Source organism: Nipponia nippon, unplaced genomic scaffold, assembly GCF_047370975.1.
Source record: "Nipponia nippon isolate SJK-2023a ecotype South Korea unplaced genomic scaffold, ASM4737097v1 scaffold_9, whole genome shotgun sequence".
NCBI lineage: Eukaryota > Metazoa > Chordata > Aves > Pelecaniformes > Threskiornithidae > Nipponia > Nipponia nippon.
The window spans coordinates 15,965,029-15,986,944 of NW_028262413.1; the positions used below are offsets into that span (position 1 = coordinate 15,965,029).

At 44.0% G+C, this 21,916-nt stretch overlaps 1 protein-coding gene across 7 annotated transcripts in view; it reads right to left on the reverse strand.

Annotated features, from left to right (window-relative positions):
* Positions 1–21,916, reverse strand: part of TMCC1 (transmembrane and coiled-coil domain family 1) — a 211,400-nt gene that overhangs the window by 57,019 nt on the left and 132,465 nt on the right. Inside the window, exon 1 of one of the 7 annotated variants that reach the window (XM_087745343.1) lies at positions 14,556–14,705. The exons of the other annotated variants lie outside the window; for them this stretch is intronic. Within the exon in view, the coding sequence (XP_087601469.1) occupies positions 14,556–14,594 (39 nt within the window). The 5' untranslated portion in view covers positions 14,595–14,705. Of the gene's footprint in view, positions 1–14,555; positions 14,706–21,916 lie in introns of those variants that run through there. 7 annotated transcript variants of the gene reach the window in all.

Genomic DNA, 21,916 nt, shown 5'->3' on the forward strand with positions numbered 1-21,916 from the left:
TTGAAAAGTCCTTTGCATTAAGAGTCCAACAGTTTCAGAGAAAGTGGAGGGGGAAGAAGAGATGTGGGTGTTAAGAGGAAAAGTGACTGACTGAACTATGAAAACATAACTGTGTGGTAGACCCACACTGCTTCTTACCAGACGGTAGTTCACTGCGAGGAGCACCCCAGAAGTTTGCTATAACCAGTCCTGCAGTAAGTTCATAAACAGCCATCACTCCAAGAACAGAGGCTTTTTGTTCCCTCTCCTCTGTGCCAGTAAGGTGGCTCTGAAGAGAGCCTTACTCATGAATAAGTGGCAAAAGCACCTTCCATTCTCCTCCAAGAGAGTCAGCAGAACTGAAAGACGCTGTGCCATGCAAATCTCCCTCAAAAAATTAACTACCAAAGTAGTTGTCAGCAGTTGGCTTACTGTGTACTCCCAAACCAGAATGCAACCACCATCACAGCCAAAGCACAAAACTTATTAACATGAATCCACTCCAGAAATGGAAATAGAAAATTCTTCAGAAAATGAGTGTATGAACAGGGAATTTTACCTAAATGTGTAAAATCGCCGACTGTCTGACATAATAAAGACATCTTCATTCTTGGTCTTGTTTGGAATTTTGCAGCTCATTCTAAGTGTGGGAGCTTATCTGCCGCATCACAGATTCGCAAGAGAAAAGAATCTAATGCTGAAGAAAGCCCTGCTTTGAGCAGGTTACTGGGCAGGTGAACTCCAGAGCTGCCTTCCAGCCTCAACTAACTTAGGAGCACACCAGAGGGGCACAAAAAAGACATCTCTCTTCTTCCTATCTTTGCAAAAGAAACTCTTCCCTATCAATAGCCTAAACTTTAACCAACAGGATTTTAATTCCTATTCCACTGGTTCATAAATGACTCAAAGACGACTTTTGCTGAGCTGTCTCAATGCCGTTGGATACTTTTTTCTCATTGCCTTGATAAAATAGAGCATGCTGAATCAGCAGCTTTTGATCCAATGCTAGAAAGCCAGGGTAGGGTCAGAGCCAGTGTGTGTCACAGTCTCATCTGCCCGCTTCTAGATTTAGAAAATACTGGTGTATTTGAATGGAAATTTTAAGCAAATGTGAATTGAGCTGCTTTTGTAAAAAAACCAAAAAACATCTATCCTTCTCATTATTTGGGAGGAAAAGGGAAAAACCAAGCAACAGAAGACCATATTTACTCACCACGATTAGAAGAGTGACTGCAGCATCCACAAGTATATCTGAGACAACCCATCTAGGATAATTAATGGCAAAAAGATTAGAAACACTGTTTTCTAGTCCTGAACAATACAAGAGACCAGTCAGTTGTTAATAGTCCCAAACAGTTCTTCAGGACAACATGCTTTGGGCTGCAAAGAGATTACAGAGTACTCTCTATTTAAGTTCCCCTCTGGGGAATCAGTTCTCTGAGCATTCCAGATATAAGCAAAAGTAGCCAAACTCATTCCCCACCACCAAGTATGCTTACTGTGCTTGAATCCATTTCACAAAACTAGAGAAACAAAGACTAGAGCCACCTGCTGATGAATTAACCCTCAGTTAATTATCAGCTCGCTAAACCACCAGAATGTGCTAATGGCAGAACCTCAGTGAAAGCTGCTTGGCTTTTCAGGTGTAGAGGGGATCAGACCATGCAACAGCAGCGAGCAGCCTGCGAGAGCTGAAGCTGGAAGCATTTAACTGACCAGCCCTAAGCCCCTATGCTGGAGATGAGACACACAGCACGCTGAACCGAAAGCCCTGCCTGGCAGAGTTCATAAGTGAGTTGGGTTAATGTGCAAGAAGCAATGACAACCAATTAATTCACAGACAAAGCATGATACCAAGTCTCTTCTATTCATCATTTTATCTCTAAGACACAATGTACCCCACTGTTATTTATTAAATGCTTATATAAAAGAAGTGTACATTTAAAAACCAGTTTGATCTTTTGTTAAGCATTCCCTGAAACAGATGGTTTTATACTGCTCTTCTGAACCTGGCTACTGTAGAACTACTGTTAGTGAGCCTGAAACCCAACTGGTTTTAATTTACGATGGCTGTTATATGTCAGTTTTAACCTATATTCTTATTCGCTCCCTCGAAGGCTGGGTACATCATGCCTTAGCTCGGATGATGCCCACACACTGAACAATTAGGAACATGGCATCACTTTATCAGGCACAAGAGAGCACTGCTGTTCTGCTGCAAGGGCCAATTTCAATCAAATTCATTTTGAATACTGCTCCCTGACTGTGGATATTTGAACTTTTGATTTGGCTTTTAAAAAGGCATTTCCTAACGACACCAACAGCCTACTTTTTGATTTCAAAGATGTGAGAGATCAGACATGGAAGGGCTGCTTTGTTAACTAAAAGCAACACTGTAGTTGTAACTGTTCAGAAAAGAAACTAACAGGTGGGAGGAGTGTGGTCACGTTAATGATCTTCTACCCACTGCCACATGCACCGAGGCCCTGACGGTGTCTGCGTAAATGAGAATCCCTGCAGCGCAAAACGAGACAAAAGCAGGAAACCCAATGGCTTCTTCCCTGCCAGACAGGGATGCGGAGAATGCCACGCTCGGCAGCTCGCATCCCGAGCCGCGGAGCTCTGCCCGTCGCACGTTTCGCTAGTTCACGCACAACTCGGGTCACCTGCACTGCAGTACGTGGAGGTTTCCACCTTGAGGGATTGCAATATTTTTCAAAAGTGATGTTTAGTAATAGAAATACGTTAATGGTCTTCCTGGAGAACGCACCCTTAGGCAGAGTGTCAAGATAACTTTACAAGGCTTCTCACTAATGCTGCTTCTTTGCAGTGACGCTGGCTGGAAAGAGACCAGCTCTTTTCAGCTTTCTCCCTGGCAAACGAGTACCACCACGGCTGCTACCTGCAGCAAGTTTTCTGCACCAGCGTAGATGGACAAATGTAGAAAATGAAGTTTATGTGTAGTGGATTGCAAGTCTGTAGATTTTGTTGAAATAACTGATGTTTTCTTTCTTCAAATGCTATCACCAGACTGTTATGCTGTGCTCTGAAAGTGCTCCATCTCTGAATATAACAAACCACTGGCATGTACCTTTTACAGAAAAAAAATAAGGTTTATGAAAAGAAGTTCACCCTCCATTAATATGTGAAAAATGCGTCTTGTTGCAGGGACTCCATTCTGTATAGTACCTGGATTTAAGAGAAACGTGTGGAATTCCTGTAGATAACTATTACATTCAGTATTGCAAGTTATCACACAGTCTTTGCAAACCCCATACTAATCTAATCTTGGTAAATAATGCCTAGGGTTTTCTCTTAACAAATGCTAGAGTTTTATTTAGACTGCCTAGAGGCTGTGTATGGTTGCAACATACTGTGATAGTTCAATTAAAGTGTACGACACAGGTCAAACTGCCAATTTAAATGATGAGCTGCCTTGGAAATCTGCAAGATACCACAGACCCCAAAATGGCAAAGAAACCTTGGAATTCCTTCCACGTCTGGTTTTATACCGAGCCTTAACTATCCAAGGTTCAACCCTGGAAAGCAATCATTGTCTTTTTGGGTGACAGGTTAGCCAGTGTTGTAAATGCAGAGCCGCCCTGGATGTGAAGTTCCCCGCTGATGGTCACACGCACCCGCGTCCCCCACGCTCTGCGCCCCTCTCTCCCTTCGCAGCGCTCAAGCCATCAGCATGCATCAGAATACTCCACAACCAATACTTCTGGCCCAGGTACACGTGAACTGCTTGTTTGCTACTGACTCCTGGTACTCGTGAGTGGTTTTCAATTTACAGCCCAGACACCAAAGCTTGCATAGAGAGCACCAATTCACCAGGCAAATATTTATATATCCACTTATGAAAAATATCAGAAAAGCAAAGTTAAAGTTGATCAATAGTACATGCATTTCTCAAGTGCCAAGAAAGCATTCACAGCTTTGACATTTCAGGCCCAGCAACAAAACATAGTTACAACAGTCTTTCAAATGTGTACTGCTTACTATTAAAATGCTAGAAGAAAATGGCTTGAATGATCCTACAGAACCAGGAGGCCTTTTTCATCCAGCTTATTATTTTTTTTAATTCTTTAATTATGTGTTAACAGGTTTAAACGTCTTTGCTCTTTGGTAGCAGTTTTGGTAGTCAGATCTGGATGTCTATATGAAAGCTACATCAAAGGGAATGAAAAACAGTATTCAGCGGAGTAGCGTGCCAGTTGCTCAAACTTATGATATATATAAAGACTATATATCTGCTGGTTACAGATGGTGTCTGAGGTGCATCTGATTAGCTAGAGACATGACAGTATGAAATGGCAGGAGTAGCTGGAACACAACCTCCTCCTCTCTTGCAGAATTAACTATGTGTTCAAAAAGAGCTGCACCCCTTTAGTACAGCAGGGGTCAAGAGATGTAGATTTTCACCACGACATCAGCGATGTTCTAGGCTGGGACATCTCCCTCACTCTAAAAGCGAGGCATGGGTGAAAGAACATGCACAAAGACTTATTTGTCCAGTGAGAAATTCTTTCCTCGCTACCGATAGGCTAAATCGTTTGGATAATCCACAACCTTTTCTACCTGTTCTTACTTAATGACTACTAATTTTTGAAATGTCTCATTTTGAGTGCTTAAGATCTCGTATTTTATGCAACCATTTATTTCTGGCGGTCTATGTACAAATGCTGTTCTCTCTTCAGCTCCATTATGGTACAAAAAGGATAATTTTACATAATGTATGGAGACTACAGCATGCCTCTGAACTTCTGTAGCTGGTATTAAACAGCATTTTTAGGGAAAAAAAAAGATAAATTCCAAATTAGATGAACTCATATGTAATACAGTGAAAAGACTGAAGGATGGAACAGATCAAGTTACCAGAGTATTGCCAATACATTACCTTAATTAAGCAACTATTTAATTCAGAACATTAATATTGAAAGCACTAAACAAATGTGAGAATAGCTCCAAATCTGACAAGTATTTAAATTTATAGCACTTTATCCTACCAGATAATAACTATGACTAAGACATAATTTCCCTACTCAATTCCAGGACTCTCAGTCTCCACGCCTCTGCGATACACTATTATTTTTGAGATTAATGGGCCTGATCCCAAGATATGCCCAACTCCTACTGAAATTAATGCTTTGTGCATAAAAAGGAGAGGAATGCCTCTCCTTTTTTTTGGGGGGTGGGGTGGGTGGTGGTGTGTGTGTCTTTAGCATAAAGAGAAAGGCAACCTACATTTCACTGAAAGAATGAACACACACCAACTCCATGCTTATTTAAATAGAGAAAATTGTTAGAAACTTTAGCCCCATTACAAAACAGTAGTCCCAAATACTGAAGACCTGTGGGCAACAGTTTTGCACTAATATTTCACATGCTTCACAATCCAGCCTCCAGTGAAACACCTCCTCCACACCAACTTGAAGCTCTTCATTTCCTCGGCTCCTATTGTCCTGTTGCCAACGTCATCAGGCTGAAATAATTTATTTCTGACCACAGAAAGATTTCTTTCCCCTGTAAGCTTTTGTTCACCACCAACAGGATCCTGGGTCCTTCCACATCGATGGTGTAGGCAGTGGGTTTCGGCGCACCCCAAGGCAGACATGCTTGAGCAAGCAAAGAAATGTGCCTACATAAAGGCTATCCCATGCTAATTTAAGCACTCCTTCACACTTCATTTTCTTTGGGAGTAGTTAGTGACTCTAGAATTGAAACTTTTACTAGTTATGGATTTTTCAAATGTGACATCAGTGCTCAGGCTTCTGAGAGTTAAGTATGAGGTGTGATGTATGCAGATAACATGGAGAAAATATTTTTCTGCAGCTGAGTGTTTACCAACAGCACTCAAGGAAAAAAAAAAAAAAACACAAATAAAACCCTTGTAGTAAAACTTTACAGTTTGCATTCTTGTGAACTTGGACTCCATTCTTGCTAAGTATGTGCCCTTCGAATGCCCTATCGAAAAAGTCAAATGATAGCACTTGTAGTGTGTTGCTAAAACATTTCATTACTCTGATTTCAAATCTAAATACAACTTTCTTTTTTAATGCATACTAAAATGTTCAATGCAATTCTTCGAAGGATTTGAACCTTCTTTCATATCCTTAGCAATTTTTCCTGTCCATTTTAAATAGTCTCAAAGCTCACAACTCAAGAAGGGAATGTTTTCTAAGCTGAATTCCCGGTTCAAATACCAGTTGATCTCAGTGGTATCCAAATTGCATCTTAAGTTAAAAAAAAACAAAACAAAACCCAAAACCAAATCTTGCTCCTTTAGTTTTCCTGTCAATGTCTATCAAAATGTCCTGGAACTTAGACTACGTTTTCAAAGTAATTAATTTCTGTCTTCAAAAGATGGGCTATTCAGACAAATCACCTCTGGAGTGAGTAGCCTGAACTGCACGACCAACTTCATTTATTGTATACCAACAAAAACTTCCATTGATTTAAAATTTACTTAACATCAGTATGGACTAAGTTATTCGATGGGATTGGCCCCAATTTCCTCTTGTCGTGAATTTTGCAGGGAGACTGGTTTTAGAACCTGGAAGATCTGTTTAAGGATGGGACAGAAACAATCAATCCAAACACAAGCAAGGCTGACCTGCAAGCATGCAGCACTGGGATTAATATTTTACTTATTGTAACATCTAAATCAGGTGTTGAAAAAACAAGCAGTTTCTAAAGCACAAAAGATATGAAACTACATTTAAAAATAATAAACAAAAAGCAGCCAAGAAACTCCACTTGCAAGGTTCTGCTAATTTGTAACTGCTGTGGAACATGCTTGTCCTCTTTAATGAAAGAGCTAACACACTGTAAGGCTGTGAACTTTTACATGAAATAACAAGTCGTCCAGTAACTACAGCTAATGGAAAAAAGAAGGTCTTCTGTGTTCTTACGAACCCCAGAGGGCCAAGGGGATAAGAGTGACAGCTACAGCGGTTTCAGTAGTCAGGGAAAAAGTCTGTTCTGTCATCCCTTAGTATTCCAGCAAACCAAATTTTAAAACACCACAAACCACCCCCCACAGAAGCGCGGACACTTGTCAAGGACCGGCCCGGCCCGGGGAGGCCGCAGAGGAGCACGCGCCGTGGTCGCACGTGGGGCAGCGCTGCGGTTCAGCCCCGCGCGCAGCCTGCCCGCTGTGTCATCTGTGTGCTTTTCCCACGTATGCTTTATTCAGTAAGGGGCCTGCGAAGAGACGGAGAGGCTGCTGTGGAGAAGAATTTCATTTTTTAGCCAAACTCTGATGGAGATAGATGCTACAACAGAGATTTATTGAGCCCGCCAGACCCGCAGCAACATTGCTGCATTCTCAGACCGCCGAGTGCCACCATACCATCCGCAGCTCAGCAGGCACTTGGAACAAAGAAACATCCCCCGCTTCCTAACACCAGCATTTTGTGGGCTTGGAGAGGGGTTCCCTTGGCATTCTGGACTCCCTTTGGATTGTCAAACCAAATGGAAGCTCTGCTCTATCATTTACTCTGAGCTATGAAAGCTTTTGACCATTTATCCCTGGAAATGTCTCAGCTGCTAACCCACTTAGGACTGCCAGCATCAATGTATTTTCTTGCACCGACCTGACCATTGGCAATTTCTGTGCACACCCGCTGCAGGCCCTGCCGTGCAGGTCACGCCTGGTGCAGACAGGCCGGTGGCACAGAGCTCGACCATGCTGGCCGTGCCGCGGGCTGGCACATCCCCATTCCTCAGCTGCCCAGGCTGGAGCTGCTGTTGCCCGTGCCCCAGCAGCAGCTCCCAGAGCAGCACCCACCGCCAGAGCCTGGGGGGAGCAAAGCCGAGCTGCACCAACAAGCGGGGGGCACCAGCCCTACCGACAGCAGGGTACGGGCAGGGGTGGGAAATGGCCCGTGCAACTGTGGGCTTTTTATAACCCTACGGCACCAGGCACCCAGGCACCCGATGGCAAGGCAAGGCGGGGGGGGGAAGTCTACAGTCAAAACCACACTGTGCTGAGCATCTTTCTCTTCTTGAAAAAAAGACTGTGTTTACCTTGAGGGAAGCTGGAGTAACAGCCCCAAAGGCAGAAGTCAGTTTAATGGAGAGATAAGTCATGGAGGTGCCCTACTACCTGTCAATTTATCTTAAATATAATCCCAAATATGAAATTCATGGTGTGAAAAGACACTCTAGAACTTTTATTATTCAAGTCAGGTGCTCACGTGCCCATCATGGAAGTGTGTTATGATGCAGTTACAGTCTGGTAGGAACAGGACTGCAACACTCAACTCACTTTACAGCAGACACAGCCGCCTCCGAGGGATGCCTTTGGGAAAACTGAGCAGATCTGACCAAGAGAACAGGCAAATCCCATCTTTGAACAACCAAAATCCTCTGAATGAATCCCCTACCATCCATTTCTCTGCTCACCAAACACAAGTGTTTATAATTTATCTCTGATAAGAATTATTTTAGAGATCGTTGTCACATCCTTTGTCAAGACAAGGAGTCCCAAACTAGACGTCATGTGAACATTGAAAACTAACTCCTGTTATTTCATTTCCCCTACTCTTCTGAGGCCTTCCTCCAGCGTAAAATTTGTTCTATCCTTTCTGATAGCCAAAATCTCTACAAAGGACCCCTAAAGGTAACTAATTCAGAGTTAAGATGCCAACACTTGTAATGCTTCCTTTGATCACTGCTGGTAGGAAATTCCAATTGTTATTGCTATCCAGCCCCATGTAAGCACCTATTATAAAGTACAATGCCTCGCGCTGTGGAATTTCATTATTAAAAGGAGAGATGCATTTACGTAAGCTGCATTCCATCTGTAGTCTGTGTTTACATCCTTTAACATCCTAAGTCTATTTGGTAATAAGCCATCACATGCAATTCACAAGACCCCCAGCTGGCATGTACACAGGTAATTCTTTGGATTATCAGTAACATTTTTTCATAAAGAAAAGTCCCTAGTCCTACCTCTAATACCTCTGCAGGTGCAGGCTCATGTACTCTGTTAATTACCGATGTGGGAAGATGCTTCAACTCTATTTTACTTCTGCACTGTCGTGGCATTCATGAAGCTGTTAAACTGAGACAGGACAAACTCCTCATGAAATGTGTTACTCCTACTTCTTAAAACAGAGTGCCAGAAGCTCATTTTCCTTTTGTAAGATGAAGGGGATAGCTCTGCAACATTTTCCCACACGTTCCTACGAGCAAGATGGTGCAGTGGAAGCTCATTCCCTTCTTGAGGGATCCATCTTGCCTAGAAAAGTTCATGATACTTCTAATCACTGCCAGTACTCATTCAACACCAGCATGGCCAGCAATTTTTGGAGACCTGTTTGCATCCCATCACCTCTCAGCTTTGTTTAGACAAGACCTTTGCCCAGTAAACCTTACAAAGTATCCATGCAGGAACAGATTCAAAACTAAATAATAAGAGTAATACACTGAGATGCTCCAGTTGGCTTGTCTACAACAGGGCACTCAGAACCAACGCAAGCAAGCCTGCCTCTCCATTAGGAGCAACAGGAAATTTCTGAATAACTGCCCTTGCACTGACAGTGATAAGCTAATCCCCTACTTGACCCGAGGCAGTGCACATACATGAGTTATGGTGAGGTATGCCAGGGACAGACTTGCAGCATACCAGAAAGTCTGCTGTAAAGGTAAGCGACCTCCTATCAGTTCCCCCAAACAACAAGTTGCTTCAAGCTGCATCACATCTACCATGAGAAAAAGGTAACCTAAAGGTAACCCACCATTGAGCAACTGATGTGGTAACTTATGCGTCCTTCTACCCCCTGAAGGTCCCATTAGATTGAACCAGCCAGCCAGCTTTGCTCAGCCGTGGGTACAATGACGTTACGTCAATTCCGCGAGCAGTGCAGAATTTGAAGAGCCACAGGAAAACTGTTTGCCGGTCTATTAAACATGAGAACAGAGTTGAAATGCATCAGATTCCCTAACTCTCCTCTTACTTCTCACTCTCCCCCACTGTAGCCAAGCTACATTAGGTATCACCTCTATGACGAGTTTTACTGAGAACTCAATGAGAGCTATTATTTTATATATTTTAATAGTGAAAGAGATGCACTCTGAACACAGACAGGATTTTTGATGCTATGTATCATAAAAATCAAGTAGGCCAAACAGCATCCACCTTTTGACCATTTTAGCTATTAAAGTGGAATCAGCACCATATCTTTGTTAAACATAAATTTTCCTTTGAATACTGAATATTAGGAGAGCTCTGCCCCGGTATACTGTTTAGCACAGCCTGCTGTTTCTTGACATTTGGCAAGGGTTTACCAATAAAACATACTGCTGTAAAAATGAGCTTACTCCAGATATGAGAAAATTATTAAGAGCTGAGCACCTCCAATAGCGGATCTTATCAATAAATGTATTTTTTCCATGTAGAACACTAATAGACAGGAAACAGCCACACAACAACTGGCCCCGGAGCTCAGCAGTATCAAGTCACTCTACTTTTAACTTCCTGCATAACTGTTTTACTGACTTGAGAAAGGACAGAGTAATTTTATTTCGCATTACAAGCTTATTTAGGGACTTTCTCTCCTCAAGGCAGAGGCAGACACAAAAAAGAAGGATACAGCCATGAACAATTCAAGCAATATACTCTGGAAATTCACAGAACTTAGCAAAGACTGTTATTTACCTTTTGTGTTCCAAGACAAATAGTTCATGAATCCCAAGCATCATGATTCTGCACAGGAATGTCTTTAGGTGACAGTTTAAGGGACACAGTCTTAAGGGGTTAGTTGCTTTAATATTATATATTGGCCATACCTGTTCATTGTAAATTTAGCTTGCTAAAAACGTTCTTTTACGCTACATTCATCTTTACCAAAGAATTTCTACCTGTCGATAGAGACTCCCATTGATGACCCTATATCCACAAAAAGACAAGGTCAGTAGCGTAAAGAATAAAGGAAATGATCCATCAACAGTGGGTAACAAACAGAGCTGAAGAAAAGCAAATCACTTGGGGTATGACATCAAGTGCTCGGTCATATCTGCCTGAGATGAAATGTGATGCAAGAGAAACGTGACCCAGAGGAAGCTGAGGAGGCACTGGTGGAAGAAACTTTACCTATGTCAGTGACAAGGAGGAGCGCAGACTGCTGTCAGCACAATAGCACGTTCACCCACTATAACCTTTAGACAGGCTAGCAGGAATTTCTTGTAGCTCAATAAAAGTATTCCAAGGCTATTTCAGCATAATCCACTGAAGTTCCTCTCCCATAAATAAACTCAATCCACATCAGTGACAACACAGAGACAGTTCAGATGCTACTAAACCCACGTAGTACTTAAGAGCAAAATAGCCTAGTCCAAAATTTTTAACATTTAATGTGCTGGTTAAATGAACTGAGTATCATCGCAGTTCACAAAAATATATTTTTTTGGCCTTTTCTCTCTTTAAATTGAATCTGGCCTCTTCTAGTCAAAACTTCAGCCATATGAGAACACTATTTGGCTCACCTGAATCTCTTCTGGGAGAGCAGAACCTTTAAAAAAAAAGGTTATACATTTTAACTTAGAAAAGCTTCTTCAAATACAGTTCAATTTATCTCCATTATTTTCCTTTCATAAACCCAGCTAAAACATCTGGACAAAGTCAAGCCGAGTAAAAGCTGGATACAGTTTTGTACTATCACTCCAAGAGTGAGGGAATTCCCCAACTAAACATAACACAGCAGCAACAGCACTTCTTGAGGTCTTGGGTGACAGTAATTGCAGGCCCTCCAAGGATTTCCAAACAGTACAAGACGGAGAATAGTTTGAACCAAAATACTTGGAAAACACTTTGGATACTTAGGGAGGAAGGGGAAAAAAAGGGGGGAGGGATAGTGAACAAAGTGAACAATCCGAGTTTGGCCTGGGGAAGACATTTGTTCAACCAATCCAAAAGCCATCAAATATTTTGCCTTTAAGTCTTAACACTAAAGGTGCAATAATTTATGACTCACATTTTTAACAGCTACAGACATTTAAGTTGGCAAACTAATACAGAAACACAGAATCCAAGCGGTAACCCACAAATACTAAATAGTGATTTGGTAGTATATGTGAAATAAGTAGTAACACTTGAAGATAAGTCTGTGTAAAACTTTCTCAAATTCCTGATACAAATGGGTTATCAAATGTAAACATTTCATAAGTTAGTATACAGTTAAGTGCTTATACAGCTCTCCCCAGAACAGTATTTCAAAATTTGACAGCCATTATATAAATAAGAGAAAGGCATTAACCCCATTCATAGAAGGAAGACAGAGACCGGGAGAGCTTAAAGGACTTGATCAAAGCCATGCCGTGCAAATAGCCATGTTGGAAAGGGAAACCAGCTATTTGATGCTAAACCCTGTATCAAGAAGCCATATTTTTCCCTTCCTGCGTGAAGTCCTACATTTTCTTTGCCCACATTTTAGATGCACTGGTGGCAGCATTTTTCAGCTTCTAGCTCTCAAATCTGCACAGTCACATTCTATTTGAAGCCTCCACCATTAAATATGGTTAGAAACTGGAATTTTGACCTTGCAGCTGCATAACACAAGCACACCATTGAATAATGTCCTATTTCACCCACGAAGCGAATACATCCTGGGAGCAAGTGCTCCGGGTCCTACATAGACATTTGCCAACTTTGAAGTCTAAGTCAGCAACCATGGAAGAATCAAGATTTTTCCACAAGAAATATTAACAAAGTACTGCTTTATCTTATATAGTCTGGCAGTCGTTACGTTTTGGCTGATAAATATATTAGCAAAATTCTGTGTCTTTTCTATAGTTTCCCTCCAGTAGATGACGGAGTGCTTTATAACACCATTTGCTACCCCTTCACCTCCGCCCCCCAAAGACTCAAACACAAAGGGACTTCCCAATCCCATTCTAAAGAGCAGCGAGGAGACAGGGAGATGAAGTTCTCATCCTACATCCAAACCTAGGTAACCACAATCTGTTTTGATAGTTCCTTCATACAACTACACTTTTTATTTTGGTAAATACAGACCAAGCTCTCATTTTTTTCCTTCAGTTCATCATACTGTAAAAGTTGTGCATCTTTTACAATTGAAACAAAGAAGTTAGGAAGCTGTCAAGGCTAGACAATTGTTTCAAGTAGGCTTGACACAATCAGAGCTAATTCAGTGCAAGACACAATTGTGTCAGACAACAAAAAAAATTGAGAGAGCGCTAGAAAAACAAGTTGGAAACAGTTCTATAGTAAAAAAAAATCAGTGTAAACATTTTTCCAAATCACCCTGCCCGCCTTGATAAACAAGCATTAAAATGGAGTTATCCAAAGGAGTTCACTTAAAGCTATTTTGGCTGCCCCATATAAACAGAGCTTAGATACGAAGTTCATTACTAACTAGATCAAGTCTCTTTTGAGGGGATGATTAAACTCTGTAGTGCCTGCAGAGATGTCTACTGCTTGCAGGCACAGCTCTTGACAAAGAACAAGGTAAACTGTTAAAACCTGCAAGTTTCACTCGTTCACACCCCCTTGAAATGGCCACATCACTTTCTTTAAGATGAGGAGATACTAAAAAAATTACTAACTTATTGCAAAGCCATAGCTTTTCCCAAGACAGTCTGCAGGATGTTAATTCTGACCTATATTTAAATGCTGATAACAGCATTTTAAAATTTTGATGAATGCATTTTAAAACCTTTACAAACACACATGCACGGGGCCAGGGGTGGGGGGAGAAGCTTAAATGTAAAGTGAAAATTCAGCTTGCCGTTTAAGTACCCAATTAGTACTGTAATTCCTATGTCCAGAGCCAAGTCTGCTCAAGGGGCATGGTTAGATGCAAGAACAGGGCTGCGCTGGCAGCTCCCTAGAAGTGTCCTTACCTGTAGTGCGCTACACAGCCTCGCTTTTATTCATGGATTGATTTTTTCCAGATGTTTTTCAAACTACATGCATTGGATTGAATCAGTGACAAAACTGCAAGACTGCATGGACTAACTATTCTCTCCTCTAAAGCAGCTTCGTGAAATGAATTGGAACACTTGCAATTATCAAACAGCAAAACCTGTTCACAGCAACTCCTTTGTTCTTAAATACTGTATTAACAGCAAGTGCTGCTGAGCACTTCAAAGAGAGGAGGGCAAGCTTTCCTCCTGTTTTTGCAGGTGTGTCGCTGGGACAATTCATATTCCCGACTACTAAAGACATTCTAGCCGGTATAAAGCACATGTTTAAGTAACCGTAACTATCTTGTACACCCACATACCGGCACAACTGTTGGTTCTGTTCCCCCTTTTCATACACCCTCTTCTTTCAGTCCTGAGATTAAACCGAGTAAGGAAGCCGCAGCCTCCCCAAAAACCTACACGGTAATTGCAGCGTTAGAGGAACAAAACCTGTACCTACTAACAGACATTCTGCCTTAAAACACCAAAAAACCCAACAACAAACAGAACCCCTTTGTGTCTCCAAGAGGCAAGAACAAAAGACGGAGCTGCCTCCTCCCCACGGACTCGCCCACCTCGGGCGAGCCGAGGTTTTGCCGGTATCCAGCGAGGCGGCGGCCGGCGCGGCTGCAGACGTGACCCACCTTCGAGAGCTGCCTCCTGAGGCTGAAGCGCTGGACCATGGTCTGCCTCCGTCCTCGGACAAAGCGGTCCGCAGCGGGGCATGGAGGGAGCAGGCCGGCAGCCGGCTGCAATCAGCTGAGGCAGCGCATCCTCGGGCCGCCGGCAGGCACCGCCGGGGGCCCTCCCGCCCTAAAACTTGAGACTCTTCCTTGCCCAGGGGCGCCCGGGGGGGGAGGAGGGGAGGGGGGGGCAGAGGCAGGGCGAGGGGGGCGCGGGCGGGCGGGGCGCTCCCCGCTGCCGCTGCGGGGGGCGGGCACCGGCGCCCCCCCCGCCCCCAGCCCGGCCCCGCAGCCCCCGGAGCGGCAGCCGGGAAGGCCCGTCCCCGCGGGGGTCGGTCGAACGCTGCCCCCGCCCCCGCGGGCCGGAGCCGCGCCCCGCGCAGCAGACGCGGGCCCTCGCTCGGCGCGGCCGGGCTGCGGGCAGGTACCGGCCGAGCACGGCCCGGCGCCCCGGCGTCCCCGGGACACCGCGCCCGCCCTGCCCGCCGCTCCCCAGGCAGGCCCGCCCGTGCCGGCACGGGGCCGCGGCCGGGGGAGCGAGCGGCGGAGCCGGCCCCGGCGGAGGAGCGGGCTCGGGAAGCACGGCCGCGCCTCCGCAGCTCGCCGGCAAGGCGGCCGGGGCGCGGCCCTGCCGGCGCCCGGAGGAAGGACCCGGTAGCCCCAGGGAAGGGTTACTCCAGCCTGGATGCTTTTTCCACCAGCGGCCGTTCCCTCTTCGGGACAGAAGGGCTCCGCTCGCCACCCCCCGCTGCCGCCCCGCGGGCAGCCGTGCCCCGCACCCGGCCCCGGCCCCCGGCTCGGCGCTGAAGGGCAGGGCCCTCCCGGCAGCCGCCGCTTGTCACCGCTCCCCTGCCCCACGGCAGCAGCGCCCTGGGCGGGCTGGTAACGGGAACACCACCCGGTACCGGTGCCTGGACAGCGTGCGGGACAAGGTGGCTCCAACCCACCCAAGGCTGCTGGCACAGGGCGCGGCAGAAACGAGCCGCAACTCCGAGGCAGCACCGATGCTGTGCGCCAAAAAAGATTCAAAGGAAGATGTCAGTGGCTGGGCCAGGCTCCGCTGCAGCTCTCTAGCTGCCTTCGCAGGTGAGGTTTAGTTCTTCTATGGGAATCGGCACAGAACACCCTGTTGCAATCACTAGAAAATAACTTCGAGAAAATATTTCTCTCTTCCCACCACAAATATGCAATAAAGATCCATGGTGAAATAGGTACACTTTAATTTCTTCAAATGTCTTGATCAGAGTGGCTTTTGAATCCTTAAATTGCTCTTTCTCCCCTTACTGTATTTGTGAGTGATGGACACGGTACTATCTTCATGCAGAAAAGGGGATCACAGGACTCCATTAGTTCGCTACAATATCTGCAGCAACGCTCTAAGGGGTTTCAAGAAACCAGCAGCAAGGACGTGCATTTCCAGTTGGTGCCATTCAGAGGTCCAGATCTCAATGAATTGGCTCAGGCATCTGCCTGGATGTTCATAAAAGGAGGAGGGAAACCGAAAACCCCAAACACAATGAGGAGCTTGAAATATCTGGAAATAACTCAATTTCTCCTGTCATCCTGTCTCAGCATTTTCATCTTCAACTATCTTAGCATTTTATTTCCAAGCCCTTTAGTAATTGCCTCCTGCCTGTGATTTTGCTCTCATTTCTTCCTATTCCTCCAACTTAAAACCACTGCATGCTCCTGCTCTGGATGTCAAAATATCCCTCATGACCCTCCCATACAGAGTTCTCACCTCACCTCGGGCCTTTCTGGGATGCACTCATGGCAGGAGCTTTCCCACCACGATCCACCAAAGCAGTATGGCAACACTTAAAATGAAAACATCAAGTACATTTGAACAAAAAACCATGATACTTTGAAGGGATATAAAATTCTATGGAACAAAAGCCAACACGAATGCTTTCCTACTTCTTTTTATATACAATAAATGAATAAATAAATTTAAGAAGTTTAAAGACATATCCTGCATCCTCCATTCCTCCTAATACACAAAATAAAAAAATGGCATACAAGCAGTTACACGTGTGTTATATCTGGATTTAGGTGCAATCCAGAGAGTCAGACACCTGAAAATTGATGGAGATTTTCTACAACTCTGAAAGAAGTGGGGAGGCTGGTTTCAAAGCATCACCCTGAATTCATGAAACTCTGCAAATGCCAGCTGTTTGAGAATTCCAGTAAAATGTCACTTTCAGCTCCATAATTCTCAAACGCCCCTACTAGCCCCATTTTACAGATGGAAAAATGGGCAAATTCAGGGGAAGGCCTGAATTCAGCTCCATGGCCTGTGCTGGAAAGATCTACTTCACAAGGTATGGGCATGTAGTTCATTGTTGGAATGACTGCAATCATTGCAGACACTGCCAACAGGTTAAGCTAGGCATTCACTGACATGAACGGACTGTCACTTAAACATGACAGATGACACAACCACGCAGCCAGCGATAGAAAAGATACGAGCAATAGAAATGAGGTCGTGAGGCTACCTGAGATGGTTACACGCACCCCTACGTAGTTTAATAGCATAGGACTTAAGCAAAGACCTACTGAGTTTCCAGACTTGGTGTCTCTGTTAAAGTAGTATACTAGAAAAGGGTTTGGGGTTTAGACCACCAGATCCTATCCCGAAGCACCCTTCCGTAAAATCTGCCTCCCAGAATACATTTTTCAGCCTCCTGTGTGGAAAAGGGTGTATCCTGCTGTAACGCACACAACCAAGGTTCGAGAGCAAGGTTAGTCTTCTGTTCAGTCACCATGTGAGAAGATAAAAAACTTTTGTAAAAATGATCACATGCCATGCAAAAGGCTCAAGTTGGCAGGCAGGTTTCATAAATACTAGGTGCAACTCCTATAGCACTTCTCTTTGTGTTAGATTTTTGTTCATACTAACAGAATTCAGTGACTGACTTGCAGGTGTATTTGTTCTGCAAGCAGATGATCTTCATGGCTCTCAGTCCCTGTTTATCTTTACACGCAGGGTTCAATAGTAAGTTTGAGTTTCACGGCTAAGGTGATTCACGTCTGGTGAATACCCTGTCAGCTGAGTTCTGCCTGGCATGGAAGACAAATGGATAAAAAGTTGCGCTGGGGTTGTTAAATGGTGAATATGGGTATAGTCCTGGATGCTGCAGGAAAAAAATGACATTTCTAAGCAGCACGATCACCTTTCTAACAGCTAGTTCTTCTCATTCACACTGCTGGTGCCTTCTAGTACAAAGGGACACTGAGCACTACCGCACCTCAGCAGCTGATACAGCCCTTCCTCTGTTCAAAGGCAAAGCACGGGTGCTTTATTTTCAGTGCCACCAGTCTGCTGCTGCAATGTGGCACACTGTCTCCTCTACACAGATGAGAGGAACAATGCATGCTTCCTTACAGTCTTTTGGTTTTGTACTGTTTGACAGTCCTTATCGACAAAAAGCCTAAAAAATGCATTGTCTGAACGACCGATAGAAGCCAGACTTTTCTAGAGGGTGCAAAAAAACATTGTGCCTTCCTTTTTGCCCAGTACTCTCAACGTTGGCCATAGACACTGTGGAGTTGCTTCAGTACTAGACTGACATTTTAACATGACAGATAAAGACTTCAATTCCAGTTTTTCAAAAGCAATGATTCAAAATGAAATGAAAAAGAAACCACACCTCAGTGAATCTAAAATGCTATTCAGAAATTCCTTTCATGTTGGAGACAAAGGTATAGGCATGCTTTGCCTGTAATATGCAGACAAGTATTTTTCACTACAGAAAACATAGGAATTTGTTCATACGAATATCAAAACTTATCCTCTGTTTGATTTCTTCTACATTCTTTTTTCTGTGTCACAGTTCTAAAACCACATAAATTACTCCTCCTTGTTTATATGTTGACTTGGGACCTCCAAAGACTACATGTCACCAGTACGGATGATGTTGTTGGATGGCAGAGATTAAGCTAACCACCCTCCATGAAAGATTTCATATTCTGAGTCTAATTAAACAAAAGCTTACTGTTCAAACAGCATTCAGCTTATTTGCTCCAACCATCTACAACAGCAGTTATTCAGCGCCAACTACACAGCCTGATTTACTAGTAAAACTTAAACCTTAAATAGGCTGTCATTATGCAACTCAGAAAGAACATGGAATTAGATCAAAAAGTCTGCTTGGGATGGCAGAAGTACTCACAACTGACTTTACTACCTAACCCACAAAGCGCATTCTGCACCACCACCAGAACACCAGCTGAATGCTCTGTCAATGTAGTGCTAACTTGTAATTGCAGTATTTCTCTGTCCTGACTACATCCATAATCCATATTTTGCAGACCAATGCGAACCAGTATGTTTTCACGCTCAGCCACAAGAAAGTTACTTTAATGAACATGTGGATATTTTTAGCCTTAAAAAGTCAAATAAAATCAATGCATCAGGCAGTGATTTGCTGTGTTTCCTTCCACATGTTGGGCACATCCTGAAAGTTTAAAGCAGCAGGAAATTTAAAAGGATTTGATATTGCAAGAAAATAATAAAATCTGAGAAGAATTCACAACTGCATCACTGTTGCAGACTCAGTCTGCATGATACAGACTTAGTCTAACCGGAGCCTGAGTACCTGTGATGCAAATGCACACACATTTGACTAGGGTATCACATGTGCCATGTGCAGCTAGGACCTGATGGCATCTATCTCGGCATCATACGCTGCAGCGAACAGATCCACTGTAGTTTCTTTCACACAAAAGCACTGGAAGTTTTCTGGGCATATAGTGGAAAACTACAGAAAGGCACTGGATGACTACCACCAGACAAGTGACTTGACCTGTATGCTCACAACAAGATAGGGAGATTGCTCATCTGAGTGAAAGCAGAACACAACATCCCGAGCAGTGCCACGTACTTAACTCTCAGTAGATGTTTGGGCTGACAGAGAAGGCAAACGGGCAAGACCTGAACTTAAACGTATGTCAAACTCAAGATTGAAGATGTACCCTACACTGCAAAGTAGGTTCCAGCTGCTTCAAAACAGCTGCTGAAGTCAGGAAATGTCTGGTTTGATGCCGAACACCTCCAGAACTACATGCTTTTGTTTCCTTTCTGCTGCTTTATCCATCCACTATTAAATGACTAGGGGCCCACATACTTGAATAATGTTTGTCTACAACATCAGCATTCATTCTGAGAACTCATACATCATGTACAATTTTTACAATACAACTCAAACACAGACATAGAATTGCAACATGAATCCAAAACGGAGGGCTCCTTTTTGCATTACATTTAAATGTCTATAGCATTGACCCCTTCAGTACATGGACTTAACTATACAGGAAAATATTTTCTAAATAACTCTACTAGCAAAACTACTGGAATCAGGAACGGCTCCCAGCTCCTAGGGCCAGAGCACGTCCCAGCTGAGTTTTGACCCCATATCAGGGCAAGGCTGGATTATCCAGCTCTCCACTGCCCACCAGCACTCTCCTCAGACCTTCGTTTCAATGGGAAGGAAGCCCTGGCACAATGGCCAAAAGGATCCCATGGCATGCTCCAGCTACGACACATCAAGGGACCTGGATCCCATGGCATGCTATGGCAATACACCCGGCTGTTAGAAGTCAGTTGTGCACTGACTCCACACAAAATTACTCTCTATGGTATGTACTGGGAAAGTACACTTCATTGCCACGCATGGTTGCATAGTCTTGTAGAAAAATGAAGGTGACTTCGGCCAGAATATTTGCTTTGTTAAGGAAAAATGTTTTTAGCCTATTTTTAAAGTCATCAAATGACTTGGAGGCTAGAGATAGAGGAGACATTTGTGGTTGGGCCATGAAGGGTTATGAGAAGGGTCAGTGTGGTTCTCTAAATAGAACTTGATGGGAAAGTTAGAAAAAGATTAAACAGAGGTGTTTATTTTATAACTGTCATCCGAAAGTAACATCTATAGATGCATGCTTCAGCACTGAAAACCCCAGCTGTGACATGAGAGCATTATTTGGTAGCATTCTGCGCTGTCAGTGGTAACTCAGAGGTTTCAAAATGCAGAAATGTGTTCTGTACAGAGGAAGTGTTCCCTGCCAGAACTTGGACTCCTATTCAAAATGCTCACTTTTCTTGGAAATACATAGACAGTACATTACCCAATTACCAGGCCTCAATTTTATAATGACCACATAGAGCTGACGGCAAAGGAAACCAATGGGACTGAGACACTAGAAAAACCTCCTCGTGCTGGCAGAACACATACCAGATGCTCAGGGGATTCTGCATCTAGCAGCTGCATCATTCTCCTCTCTGAACTGGGTCAGTACTTCTTGTTCTGCAGTTTGACTATATTCAGAAGCCTTGTGCACACCATTCAATTCCTGCTGCAGGAAATCTATACCATCTTGAACAGTCTCCATGTCTGGAAAGCTGCCACACACGGCTGTTGAGACCACCAGGCTTGTCAGCATTCCCGTGACAACATCCTCCCGGGGCTGAAAATAGCTTCTCCAAAGAGCTCTCTCCATCATCTCCTGGTCTTTTTTTGTGTGTTCAAAGATACACCTAGGATTTCTCTGTTTCACTTGGGAACCCAATTACCGGTTGGATGGCTTGTGAAGGAAGTGCAGTCAGTCAGTAACGCAGCGTGGGAGACAAACTCCCTCCACGACAGCGTCAGAACAAAATGCTGGAACGAGGGCAGCCAGGGAAGGCTGGTCCGTCCTGCCATTTTATCTGCTGCATCTAAACTTTCCTGTTTCCACGCCGTCTGACAGTAGATACACTGTCTGCCAGTAGATATGGGTGGCTCTGGGTAATCACCCTCCCACCCTCAGGGCTTGGTGTCAAAAGTCCCAGGGACTACCTGGTACCTCCTCCAGGTTGGACACGCAGCGCCTCAGCTCGTTCATGGACACCCAGATCTCTTTTCCCCATCAGGCCGCATGGCTCAGAGTCTGGGCGAGACGGAGATACAGATAAGGGAAAGGAGCCAGCTAGCTGAAATTTAATCCACATCAGGCTGAGATGGAACTGGTAGATTAGCAAAACTGATGACAGCAACATTCTCCTTTGCCTCTGTAGCCAAGGCCTCACACTCAGCATTTCCAAACTGATTTTTATGATCTGCATAGTTAATGAATGGCTCTGCATCTTTTCTCCTTAGTCCCCTTTCGCTGGGCTACCGTAACTCTTTTATTCCTAGTATTGCCTTCCTACAGCAACTCATTCCTGTGTAACAGATTAATCAGTGAATTCTTCTCTCTCTATTCAGGAACATAAAACACTTTAACCGTTCAAAATAATCTCTCATCATGCTAACACTTCCAAAGCTGCCTATAACATATAGCACTTC